Source organism: Saccopteryx bilineata, chromosome 6, assembly GCF_036850765.1.
Source record: "Saccopteryx bilineata isolate mSacBil1 chromosome 6, mSacBil1_pri_phased_curated, whole genome shotgun sequence".
Classification (NCBI taxonomy): domain Eukaryota; kingdom Metazoa; phylum Chordata; class Mammalia; order Chiroptera; family Emballonuridae; genus Saccopteryx; species Saccopteryx bilineata.
In genome coordinates, this window is record NC_089495.1 from 1,386,917 (window position 1) to 1,400,449 (window position 13,533).

The 13,533-nt window shown below is 51.0% G+C and overlaps 1 protein-coding gene across 1 annotated transcript; it reads left to right on the forward strand.

Moving 5' to 3' along the window:
* The first annotated feature begins 10,628 nt into the window (after positions 1 to 10,628).
* On the forward strand, positions 10,629 to 11,798 carry LOC136308454 (uncharacterized). Its single transcript, XM_066235809.1, has one exon. The coding sequence runs from the start codon at positions 10,629 to 10,631 to the stop codon at positions 11,796 to 11,798; it is 1,170 nt and encodes a 389-aa protein (XP_066091906.1).
* Positions 11,799 to 13,533: the final 1,735 nt, after the last annotated feature.

Sequence of the window (13,533 nt, forward strand, 5' to 3'; positions counted from 1 at the left end):
GGCACATATACACCATGGTATACTATTCAGCTAGAAGAAATGATGACATCGGATCACTTACAGCAGAATGGTGGAATCTTGATAACATTATGTGGAGTGAAATAAGTGAATCAGAATAAAACAAGAACTGCAGGATTCCATACATTTGTGGGACATAAAAATGAGACTAAGAGACCTGGACAGGAGTGGGGTGGTTACGGGGGATGGGGGGAGGGAAGGAGGGAGAGGGGGAGGGGAGGGGTACAAAGAAAACTGGATAGAGGGTGACGGAGGATGATCTCTTTTTGGGTGATGGGTATGCAACAGAACTAAATGACAAGATAACCTGGAAATGTTTTCTTTGAATATATGTACCCTGATTTATTGATTTCACCCCATTATAATAAAAATTTATTTATAAAAAAAAAGAAACTGTGTTTCATATTCGTTTCAGGGAAGTATATTTTCCCAGTTTATTTTTAATATATATATATATATATATTATGAGAGGAGGGGAGGCAGAGAGACAGACTCCCCGCATATGCCTTGACGGGGATCCACCTGGCAAGCCCACTAGGGGGCGATGCTCTGCCCATCTTTGGTGATGCTCCATTGCTCAGCAACCGAGCTTTTCTTAGGGCCTGAGGCAGAGGCCATGGAGCTATCCTCCGTGCCCAGGACTAACTCGCTTCAATTGAGCCATGGCTGCAGGAGGGGAAGAGAGAAAAGTGAGAGAGGGTGGGTGGAAAAATAGACAGGTGCTTCTCTGTGTGCCCTGGCCGGGAATCAAACCCAGGACCTCCACATTCCAGGATGATGTTATTTTCCCATTTTAATCATTCATAGATTTCAAAGATTTAGAATCAGAAGGAAAGATAAAGATTTTGTGGCTTTAATCATGGAGTTGACAAATGGCTGGTTAATGACCAGTCCTTGATTTGCATGAGAGATTTCTAGACTTTTAGAGATTTTTGGCTTCATTCCTCCTGAGGTATTCTGGAGTTCCAGCTCATCTCCACGTCCACTGAGACATGCAGTTAGATTGATAACAAAGCACCATTTTCCCCAAAGCTGAGCAAGCATGGCGTGCACCTTGTCAGCACGGTGACCAGTGGTGTTGGAAGTGCAGCTTCGCCTGTTCCCTTCCTGCCAACCTGCCGTGGCCACCAGATGGGGTCTGGTTTCACCAGCGGGTGTGGTGTGAGGGCACACTCCCTAAAAGCCACCCATCCAGGCTTGGCGTAGGGTGCCCACAGAGCAGTCACCAGACCGCTTACCCAGACCAGAGGCTAGGTCACCTGCCAGAGGGACAACAGAGAGCAGGACACAGGCTGAGTCTCTCTCACCCAGACCCTGTGCATGGGGCAGAAACCGGAAGAGGAGGACAGAGAAGAGACGCTGACCACTGGTCAGTAAGTGAACCTGGCGGTCGTGTCACGAACCCTCACGTCTCCCGAAATACTGACCAACAAGTACTGGTTCCTGACCAGTCTGGCAAGCTCTCCTCCGTGAGGGAACAGGTCAGGGAGACGGACGGAGCAGAACTCAGGAGGACACTCTTCTTATATGAAAAGTGGGCGTGACCAGTGACCCCTCCCCTATACCTGAGGCTTCTGTAACGGACGCCAATGCAGGTACACAATTCTGTGTGACATGACCATATATTTCCCCAGGTACAAGACACTCCCATCTAGAAGACGCACCTTCATGTTGGGGCCCGAAATTTGAAAAAAAATGTATTACATAAAGTTATTGAACCCAAGTTTTATTCATCATAAAAGTCCTACAACTCCTCATCACTGTCAAAACTCCCGTCCATGAGCTTGTCCTCCTCTGTGTCTGATGACGAATCTCTGTCTACAACAACGAGCGTAAAAACAAGCATGAAAAAGCGGGAAATCAAGTAAAAAAACCTACCACCACTGTATGAGACGCACCCAGTTTTTAGACCCCAAATTTTTTGAAAAAAAGGTGCAACTTATGCCTGGGGAGATACGGTACATGATTTGCTAGAAGAGCCGATAGCATTTAACTGTAAAGATTTTTATTGCATTTCTTTGTATTTATTCAATGATTTATTTACTAAATATTTCCTGGGTTCCTATTGCGTCCTGGATCTGCAGCCGTGAGGGTTCAATCATGACTGTTACTCAGGGAGCCTCGCACACGGGACCCCACACAAACAGTTCAATCATGAGTGTTACTCGCACATGGGACCCCACACAAACGACACCACTAACAACACCCAACGGGAGAAAGGAGAAGAGCCAGCTCAGGGCATTGCTCTTTTTCTTCTGGTGGATGTTGAGTAACAAGCTTTTCTGGACGGACGTCAGTGTTTCACTCTCATTCTGGAGATGGAAGTTAGGACATGCTCACGGTCTGTGCTGTGAGTTCCTTCCACCATCTGGTGGACCGACCGTCCACCCTTCAGCCCACGTGGGGCTCAGGGACCGACCGTCCACTCTTCAGCCCGCACGGGGCTCAGGGACCAACCTCTACTCTTCAGCCCGCACGGGGCTCAGGGACCAATCGTCCACTCTTCAGCCCACGCGGGGCTCAGGGACCAACCGTCCACTCTTCAGCCCGCACGGGGCTCAGGGACCGACCGTCCACTCTTCAGCCCGCACGGGGCCCAGAGACCGACCGTCCACTCTTCAGCCCACACGGGGCTCAGGGACCGACCGTCCACTCTTCAGCCCACACGGGGCTCAGGGACCGACCGTCCACTCTTCAGCCCGCACGGGGCTCAGGGACCGACCGTCCACTCTTCAGCCCGCATGGGGCCCAGAGACCGACCGTCCACTCTTCAGCCCGCACGGGGCTCAGGGACCGACCGTCCACTCTTCAGCCCACACGGGGCTCAGGGACTGACCGTCCACTCTTCAGCCCGCACGGGGCTCAGGGACCGACCGTCCACTCTTCAGCCCGCACGGGGCCCAGGGACCAACCTCCACTCTTCAGCCCGCACGGGGCCCAGGGACCGACCGTCCACTCTTCAGCCCGCACGGGGCCCAGGGACCAACCTCCACTCTTCAGCCCGCACGGGGCCCAGGGACCGACCGTCCACTCTTCAGCCCGCACGGGGCTCAGGGACCGACCGTCCACTCTTCAGCCCGCACGGGGCTCAGGGACCAACCTCTACTCTTCAGCCCACACGGGGCTCAGGGACCGACCGTCCACTCTTCAGCCCGCACGGGGCTCAGGGACCGACCGTCCACTCTTCAGCCCGCACGGGGCTCAGGGACCGACCGTCCACTCTTCAGCCCGCATGGGGCTCAGGGACCGACCGTCCACTCTTCAGCCCGCACGGGGCTCAGGGACCGACCGTCCACTCTTCAGCCCACGCGGGGCTCAGGGACCAACCGTCCACTCTTCAGCCCGCACGGGGCTCAGGGCTGATTCTTCTGGCCTATGTCATGTGGCTGCAACTCTCTGGTGTGGCCAACATCCACTCTTCAGCCCATCCAGGCTCCGGGAGCCACTGCCGATTAGGCCGGAGTTAGTTGCCTCGGCGTCTGCAGTGAGAAAGGACAGTTGTTGGGTCCTCTGTCTTATTTTAGGCCCACGGGTCCCACCACCAACCCACCAGTGAGCAGAACGAACTGGGTGTTTGAAGATCTCATGTCCTGCAGCTCTGGCATTCGCCTGGAAGCTGAGCTTGATTCTGACTCAGGAGCTGGCTCGCGGAAGGCACGCTGTCACGCTGGGACACTTGTATACAGTTCTCCCAGCCCTGTGATGCCCAGAGGAATTCAGTTTCCTAATTTACCTGGTCTGTCTCTGAGGAAGAAACGGAAGGTGTGGAGTGGAGAGAGAGCCCCTGGACGGATCCCCCGCGGAGAGCTCCTGTGGGACGTTATCCTGGTTACAGAGCACTGTTAGTCCCCAGGGGTCCCGAGGGGCCGGGGTCCTTCCTCACGGGCTCCCCGTGCTCCGTGTCACCCCGTGGCTCTGACTCAGTCCTGCGGGGAGCAGGACACAGCACTGTGTGCAGGTAAAACCCGCCCGGGGCTCACAGATGCCCCTCGGGGCGCCGTGATGCCTGTCCCAAACCAGTCAGCAATGAATCCCCTGTCCCGACATCCGCGGTGGAGAGCAGTGCGTGACAAGGTCCTGGTCACCGTCCAGACAAGGACAGATTTCACGTCTGTGCTTGGGCCACTTCCCCAAAGGGACTCCGTCCGGAGGCAGTCTATTCTCCTTGCTCTTTTGTTACCACCCTGGTCCTTCCCGTTAGCGTAGCCCTGTTTTTGAAAGCCCTGCAGCAGAATAGGGTGTGTTTTCCGATCCTGCACAGAGTCGGGGCTTTAGGAAACGGCTCTGGGTCCAGCACAGAGGTGCCTCCTCTCCACACTCACTTCCCTGACTGGGCTCCACCCAGTTCTTCCAAGCCAGGGGTCCCCAAACTTTTTTCACAGGGGGCCAGTTCACTGTCCCTCAGACCGTTGGAGGGCCAGACTATAAAAAAAACTATGAACAAATCCCTATGCACACTGCACATATCTTATTTTAAAGTAAAAAAACAAAACGGGAACAAATACAATATTTAAAATAAAGAACAAGTAAATTTAAATCAACAAACTGACCAGTATTTCAATGGGAACTACACTCCTCTCACTGACCACCAATGAAAGAGGTGCCCCTTTCGGAAGTGCGGCGGGGGCCGGATAAATGGCCTCAGGGGGCCGCATACGGCCCGCGGGCCATAGTTTGGGGACCCCTGTTCCAAGCCCTTCAGTAAAATGTCAGTCTCCGTACCCTGGGAAAGCTCTAAGGCCACCCATTAGAATTCTGTGGCGACAACCTGTCCGGAGACTGTTCCACAGGGGAAGAAGTCCCTGACTTCAGGAATGTGAGTGACAAGGAAGGTAGGACCTGCTTGCTGGACCGTGTCACCCCACGTTACTTCACGTCGTAAACCTGGGCCGCGTGAGTGTCCACACAGATCCATAGGCCCCCAAGATCAGCAGAGCTGATGGACGTCCCCAAAGACGCAAGCTCTTCAATCACAACTGGGATTGCAATTCAGAAATATTCGAACCTGGCAACCGACGTCATCCCGCAAAGCATGGTGGGCCCTCGAGTGACGGACTCCGTAGTGATTCTAACTTGGGGTTTCCTTCTCCCTAATGTCCACAGGAAAATGCTACACACGCGGTTGCAGCAGCTGGCTTTGCCGCAGTGAGCAGGTACACTCAGCCTGACCTGCAACCCTTAACGGTGTCCGGCGAGGCTGGCCTTGGGTTGCTGACGGGTGTGTGGGCGAGGGGTTGGGAACAACCAGAAATGATCAGAAGGATGGGACGTGGTGGCCCCCTCCCCCATGGGAGAGGCTCACATCTGCATGCGTTTCCCAAGGAAATCACATTAGAGGAGATAGCAAGCAGTAATTCTTTTTACTGCATACAAACTTTAAAATGGGCGTTTGTAATCAAGACTGATGCTTCGAGTGAAGTGTCAGGAGGGAAATAAATGTAAGGAAACAAGTCAGACAGGAAATTGCCCCTTTTAAGTAAGTGAGAGAGAAAGAGAGAGAGAGACTTTCTATTCCCAAGGAGAGATTTAAATGCTACAGCTATCAAAACATTTTTTGTTTGTTATGATAACAAACTTACCATAAAATAAATTTCCCAAGATATATGTGCAGTCTTATTGTCTCCTATTTGGTGCTTTGCATGCTTTTTCATTAAGGCATTTAGGAATAAAATAAAAACATAATTGGGACAAACCGTAATTTCTAAAAACTCTTAAGGGAACATGACTCTCCCTTATTAAAATAGTTCCTTGTCAAAAAATATTCCTTTTATAGCTCTTCTGCAGTTGACTAGGTTAGGGACGGGGATTACTAAGTAAGTTTTGAAGGAGCCGATCTTTTTACCCTGGAAACCAGTATAACAAGCCCCACACGCAGATTAGTCAGATTTAATTCTTTCCAAGAGGCATGAAGTTCAGGTCGGGGGACCCTCGGGGGGCCTGAGCAGCAGCAGCATTGCAGGTGGGTGTGGAGGTCTCCAGGAGACGCCATGAATACCCGGTTCTCTATCCGTCAGACTCTATCCACCGCCCGCTGAGCCGCTGAGCCAGGCATTCTGCTACCTGCCAGGGCAGAACTGTGACAAGCAGGCCGCCAGGCCATCGACGCAGCCTCCTGGTGAGTCTGTGACAGAGACAGACAGGGGCACGGAGCTTCCCAGTACAGACATCCATGGCTTCTACAGGCAAATGCTGGTCACCTGACTCCGCAGAGGGAGTCCCATGGCATGTCCCTGCAGAACTCAGGACATGAGCTCTACAATTTCTCGGGGAAAGAAAGGTTTTCCCTCAACTGAATCCTTAACGAGGATTACGAGTTCAGCTTCGAAGGGGCGGAGAAAACACTTTCAAGTGGAACCAAACCCTAGGCAACCGTTAAGAGAGCGAGGACCGTCCCCACCGGGACCACGGGGGTTTCACCGGGCACCACGGAGTTTCCGTAGGAGACGGGGCTACAGGTAAGCACACACGCGGGATGGGTTGGTAACAAGAGCGACCGTTCATCAAGGAGAAGGTCGCTAACTAAAATTGCCATGGAAACATGGAGAAAAGTCGGGATAAATAAGCGTGTCAGAGATGATGGTCCCACGCCACTGAGGATGAATCTGACGGCCTCTTCTGTGCACCTGCAATGAGAAAAAGAAAAAAAAAACCCACACTTTTATACTGCTTATTGACGGAGTATGGAGACTTTTATTAAACGAGGTAACGCCCTTTGCAAACATTCCGGCAGACGGACCTTCTAAAAGGTTCATATCAAACTAAAGAACGGTGACGTGTTTCTCCAACATGATTGTTTAAAATGGAGCCAATTTCAGAATAATGCCAGCGTGACTACGGAAGACCAGAATGATTTATTTCACAGTGTTTGGATGAGTTGGTATAAATGAGTTAAACTTTTTTATTGGGGACATGTATAATTGAATTTTAAGAGGTCATGTTGTTTTTAATAAAATCTGTCTGGACGTTCTCCTTCATTATTCAGTGTGATTCTATTAACCTCGAGTTTGATCCTTCGGCAGAGGAACAAAATTATAATCGACGTTCTCTGTCTGTGTTCAAACAGGCTGCGACCCGGGTCGGGTCTTGCTTACCCAAGAGGAATGGGGAAAACTTAGCTGACTGAGAATAAATTTCAGGAGTGGTGCATTTCATCCTTTGGTGATATTTTTAGCTCTCTGCTGGAAAGGATATGAAGGTTGTAAGTTTGTAGCTGATCATTAAGACTGAGTGAAACATTTGTTTTGTTGGGGACATCGTTTGACAGGGAAGCCACTGACTTTCCCACTAGTTCAGAAGACCACTATAAATTACTTAGAGCATGGATTGTTACATTTAAAAAAATGCAACGATTGTTCAATATTTCTGATATTCTACTCTTTTAATTACTCAGAAAAATTTTCACTTTACATCCAAAAATGACTTTATTTCTCATCAAAAGTTCTTTTTTTTTATTTTTTTATTTTTTTTTATTTTTCTGAAGCTGGAAACGGGGAGGCAGTCAGACAGACTCCCGCATGCGCCCGACCGGGATCCACTCAGCACACCCACCAGGGGGCAATGCTCTGCCCATCTGAGGCATCGCTCTGTTGCAACCAGAGCCACTCTAGCGCCTGGGGCAGAGGCCAGGAGCCATCCCCAGCGCCCGGGCCATCTTTGCTCCAATGGAGCCTTGGCTGCGGGAGGGGAAGAGAGAGACAGAGAGGAAGGAGAGGGGGAGGGGTGGAGAAGCAGATGGGCGCTTCTCCTGTGTGCCCTGGCCGGGAATTGAACCCGGGACTTCCACATGCCAGGCCGACGCTCTACCACTGAGCCAACCGGCCAGGGCCCAAAAGTTCTTTTAACATGCATTTAGCCTGACCAGGCAGTGATACAGTGGAGAGAGTGTCAGACTGGGACATAGAGGACCCAGATTCAAAACCCTGAGGTTGCTGGCTAGAGCGTGGGGATTGTAGACATGACCCATGGTCACTGGCTTGAGCCCAAAGGTCGCTGGCTTGAGCAAGGGGTCACTTGCTCTGCTGTAGCCCCCTGGTCAAGGCACACATGAGAAAGCAATCAATGAACAACTAAGCTGCCACAAGGAAGAATTTATGCTTCATATCTCTCTCCCTTCCTGTCTGTCCCTATCTGTCCCTCTCTCTGTCACACACACAAAAAAAGTACATTTAGATAAATGACCCATAGAAGGTATAAGTTGTTCAGGACAGAGATAGATAGATGATAGATAGATAGATAGATAGATAGATAGATAGATAGATAGATAATAGGTGATAGATAATAGGTAGATGATAGATAGATAGATAGATAGATAGATAGATAGATAGAAGATAATGTCATGTCTTGGGTGCTATTTCAATCAAGGTTATCCAAAGATGGAAGCATACTATTTCCTTCTCTTAAGTGTGGATCAAGGGAGGGATACTACAGAAAGATAATTTCCATGCTATGTGGATTCTTCTGTACCAGAGTACTAACACATAAAGTCAAGAAGAGAAATAACTTAACTAGCACAGTCAGATGTCGAACACGTATGTGGAGAGGTGGACTGCATGATGAAGGGAACATACTCAGGCAGCAGACCGCCAAGGTTAAAGTTTCAGTTCTGCATCTCTGTCCCGTGACAGTGGGCAGGACCCTCCGCGTTTCTGCGTGTCGGTGTTCCCACACGAACTAAGGGGACAAACCCCACTGGGTCTGTCTGGGGGACTAACGGCATCTTCCCGGACAAAGGTCCCCACTGTCAGCACAGAGAACTCACACGCGCCTGTGAGAGCTCTTCCACTTCGTGTCACCTGCGCCAGGCTGCTCTGCCTGGGTGTCCGGCGTCTCAGCACCTGCGTGACATTATTTGAAAACTAGGAAGTGGCAGGTGAGTGCCCGCACCTTCGTCAGGCACTGTGGATATCATCAGGGTGGAGACAGCCCCTCCCTCCCTCCTGTCATTGATTTCTGCTCTCACCCTTATTTTCTTCATTTTTTGACTGGCTGTCACGTTTGCTCCCATTTTTCTAGCATCTTCAGGTGGAAGGTTAGACATTTCACTCTGGTCTTCTTTTTTCCTAATATAGTTATTGTCATAAATATCCCTCTGAGCGTTCCCTTTCTCCACACATGTTGGTACAGTGGTACCTTGAGATATGAATTTAATTTGTTCTGTAACTGAGCTCATCAGTCAACTCGTATATCAAACTGCCGATACTGGACCCGTGCGCCAATGCGCCAACTAGCGGCAGCTTCCCGAATCACGACTCGTATCTCGGAATTTCACTCGGATCTTGAACAAAAATACAGACCAAGTCGCAGCTCGTATCTTAAAAAATTCATATGTTGGTCTGTTTGTATCTCAAGGTACCACTATATTTTGAAATTTCATTGTGATTGATTTAAAATGTCTTTTTCCCTAAATGATGCTTTGAATTTTTAAATTGGAGATTATTGTGAAATGTGTGGCATACTTTCTAATCTGTGGGTGAGTTTCTGCTTATCTGTTTGTTAGGGATGTCTAGGTCAATCCATGCTCCTCAAAGATCACAGTCAGAATGATTTAAAATCTGGGAAATTTGAGGATTGTTTTATTAATCAACACAGGGAAAATATTAGTAAACACTCTAAGAGCATTTGAAAATAATCTGAATTTGGCCTTAGCCAGTTGGCCCAGTGGTGGAGTGTCAGCCCGGGGTGGGGAAGTCCCAGGTTTGATTCTTGGTCAGGGCACACAGCAGAAGAAACCATCTGCTTCTCCTCCCTCCTTCTCTCTCTCTTTTTATCTCTCTTCCCCTCTCTTCCCCTCCCACAGCCATGACTTGATTGTTTGGAGTGCTTCAGCCCCAGGTTGTAAGGATAGCTCCGTGAAGCCTCCTCCTTAGGTGCTACAAATAGCTTGGTTGTGAGCATTGGCCCCAGATGGGCAAAGTGTCAGACCCAGATAGAGGTTGCTGAGTGGATCCCAGTTGGAGTGCATATGAAAATTTGTCTTACTATCTTCCCTCCTCTCACTTGGAAAAGAAGAAAAAAATAAAGAAAATAATTTGAGCTCTATTTTTATTGGGTATAGCACATATGACACATATATATGTGCATATGTATCATGTCATATGAACAAGGTTGTCAGAGCTATTCAGATCTACACAGTTACAGCTTTTCACATATTCACTCTCTGCCATTCTGGGGTGCCTGTGCTAAAATTCCCACTTTGCTCGTGGATTTCTCGGTCTCTTGTGATGCTGTTAATACTTGACCTTATATATTCTCAGAATAGCCACAACCTTCCCCTCTGACTGCAGCCCGCCTGTGGGGTCTCCCCAGCACAGATGACCACACCCCCAGAACAGCCCACATGGGTCCTTCACACCCTCGCACGACTGGTGATCGATGGCCTGTGGCAGTCCCTGTTTCTATAGTGTCCAGATTCTGTAGTCACTTCCTGGGAGGGGCTGCGTGGGATGCTTGGTGACCTCACTGTGGCTGGAACCAGGGGAGAAGTGTGGTTCCTTTCATTCATTTAATGAATATTTACATTTTTTATATTCGAAGTTCTCTAAACCCATCGCTTAGGAAGGAAAAGCCTGACTCTACCTGAATTTTTCTCCAAATCAGGTGCCTTTCAGCCCATGCCCACCTCCTCCTGCAATCCCGTGTCTCAGCCCGTGCGCACCTCCTCCTGCAACCCCGTGTCTCAGCCCGTGCCCACCTCCTCCTGCAACCCCGTGTCTCAGCCCGTGCCCACCTCCTCCTGCAACCCCGTGTCTCAGCCCGTGCCCACCTCCTCCTGCAACCCCGTGTCTCAGCCCGTGCCCACCTCCTCCTGCAACCCCGTGTCTCAGCCCGTGCCCACCTCCTCCTGCAACCCCGTGTCTCAGCCCGTGCGCACCTCCTCCTGCAACCCCGTGTCTCAGCCCGTGCCCACCTCCTCCTGCAACCCCGTGTCTCAGCCCGTGCCCACCTCCTCCTGCAACCCCGTGTCTCAGCCCGTGCCCACCTCCTCCTGCAACCCCGTGTCTCAGCCCGTGCCCACCTCCTCCTGCAACCCCGTGTCTCAGCCCGTGCCCACCTCCTCCTGCAACCCCGTGTCTCAGCCCGTGCCCACCTCCTCCTGCAACCCCGTGTCTCAGCCCGTGCGCACCTCCTCCTGCAACCCCGTGTCTCAGCCCGTGCCCACCTCCTCCTGCAACCCCGTGTCTCAGCCCGTGCCCACCTCCTCCTGCAACCCCGTGTCTCAGCCCGTGCCCACCTCCTCCTGCAACCCCGTGTCTCAGCCCGTGCCCACCTCCTCCTGCAACCCCGTGTCTCAGCCCGTGCCCACCTCCTCCTGCAACCCCGTGTCTCAGCCCGTGCGCACCTCCTCCTGCAACCCCGTGTCTCAGCCCGTGCCCACCTCCTCCTGCAACCCCGTGTCTCAGCCCGTGCCCACCTCCTCCTGCAACCCCGTGTCTCAGCCCGTGCCCACCTCCTCCTGCAACCCCGTGTCTCAGCCCGTGCCCACCTCCTCCTGCAACCCCGTGTCTCAGCCCGTGCCCACCTCCTCCTGCAACCCCGTGTCTCAGCCCGTGCGCACCTCCTCCTGCAACCCCGTGTCTCAGCCCGTGCGCACCTCCTCCTGCAACCCCGTGTCTCAGCCCGTGCGCACCTCCTCCTGCAACCCCGTGTCTCAGCCCATGTCCACCTCCTCCTGCAACCCCGTGTCTCCACGCAGTCTCAGCCGAGCCGTCTGCCACTGTTACTGTTTCACAGCAGTTCCCAGAGAAATCGTTTCTTTTCTGGAGATTTTTTGTTTTCCCTAACCCAGGGAGGCATTTCCCTTGAGACCGACCAAAATAAGGGTTATGAATGTTGGAAAGACTAAGATCTTCTTGGTAGTCTTCTTGTGCAGAAACTCCCCATCACCAGGTGGGGGCCCATCCGGTCACTCTGACGGAATCACCTCCTGGGACTCAGCCTGAGCGCGTCCCGGCTCTGCACCGCCCTGGGTCCCAGGAGGAGCACACGTTTACAAGCACACCGAGACACAATTGGTTGGTTTTTATGTCCCAGTGGACAAATGGCCTGCTTTTCATTCCTAAGCCTTTCATCTGGCTTAAGAATGAGGCCCTTAGTAATTTAATTAACAATGCTCATTTGCAAAAAAATGTTTGCTGCTGTAAGAAGTTTCACAATCATTTTGCATGTGCCACTCGCAGATGGGATGCTTTAAGCCAGTGGTTCCCCAACCTTTTTTGGGCCACGGACTGGTTTAATGTCAGAAAATATTTTCACGGACCGGCCTTTAGGGTGGGATGGATAAATGTATCACATGACCGAGACAAGTGTCAAGAGTGAGTCTTAGATGGATGTAACAGAGGGAATCTGGTCATTTTTTAAAAATAAAACATCGTTCAGACTTAAGTATAAATAAAACGGAAATAATATAAGTTATTTATTCTTTCTCTGCGGACTGGTACCAAATGGCCCACAGACCAGTACTGGTCCACGGCCCGGGGGTTGGGAACCACTGCTTTAAGCCAAAGACCAGTAGTTCTACTCCTCCTTCTACTCTTCCTCCTCTTCCTCCTCTTCCTCCTCCTCCTCCTCCTCCTCCTCTTCCTCCTCTTCCTCCTCCTCTTCCTCCTCTTCCTCCTCTTCCTCCTCCTCTTCCTCCTCTTCCTTCTCCTCCTCCTCCTCTTCCTCCTCCTCTTCCTCCTCCTCCTCCTCCTCTTCCTCCTCCTCCTTCTCCTCCTCTTCCTCCTCCTCCTCCTCCTCCTTCTCCTCCTCTTCCTCCTCCTTCTCCTCTTCCTCCTCCTCCTCTTCCTCCTCCTCCTCCTCCTCCTTCTCCTCCTCTTCCTCCTCCTTCTCCTCTTCCTCCTCCTCCTCCTCCTCCTCTTCCTCCTCTTCCTCCTCCTCCTCCTCCTCCTTCTCCTTCTCCTCCTCTTCCTCCTCCTTCTCCTCTTCCTCCTCCTCCTCCTCCTCCTTTCTCCTCTTCCTTCTCCTCCTCTTCCTCCTCCTCTTCCTCCTCCTCTTCGTCCTCCTCCTCCTCCTCCTCTTCCTCCTCCTCTTCCTCCTCTTCCTCCTCCTCCTCTTCCTCCTCTTCCTCCTCCTCCTCCTCCTTCTTCATCACCATCACGTTGGTCTGACAGCCTCTGCTTGTCCACGTGCACCTGACGTCACATGGTGGCTGCCAGTACCAGACCATGTTTGTTCATGGAGGGTTACACAACTGGTGTCCACAGAAGGGACACCTTAATTTGGGACTAAAAAAGAGAATTTTAAATGCCTATATTATTTTTATGAATAGAAAGGCAGATGAATAAAGGCAACCCACGTTAAGAGTTCAGCCAAACAGAAAATTACTTCCATAAATTATTTTATGATAATATAAACCAAACCAAATATCCCCAAACCTTAATGTCTGTTGTTGTTATAAGGAAAACAAAACAAAACAAACACAGTGAAGTTGGGAAGTGATTTCTTTCATGTGTTTGTCTAAGGTGCTCTAACCACTTCCATGGAGAGATCTGCCCATCTATTCATTTTCCACCAAAC

What these genes read in the sequence shown, in the direction of transcription:
- LOC136308454 (XM_066235809.1), top strand. Translation starts at nt 10,629, where the DNA reads ATGCCCACCTCCTCCTGCAATCCCGTGTCTCAGCCCGTGCGCACCTCC.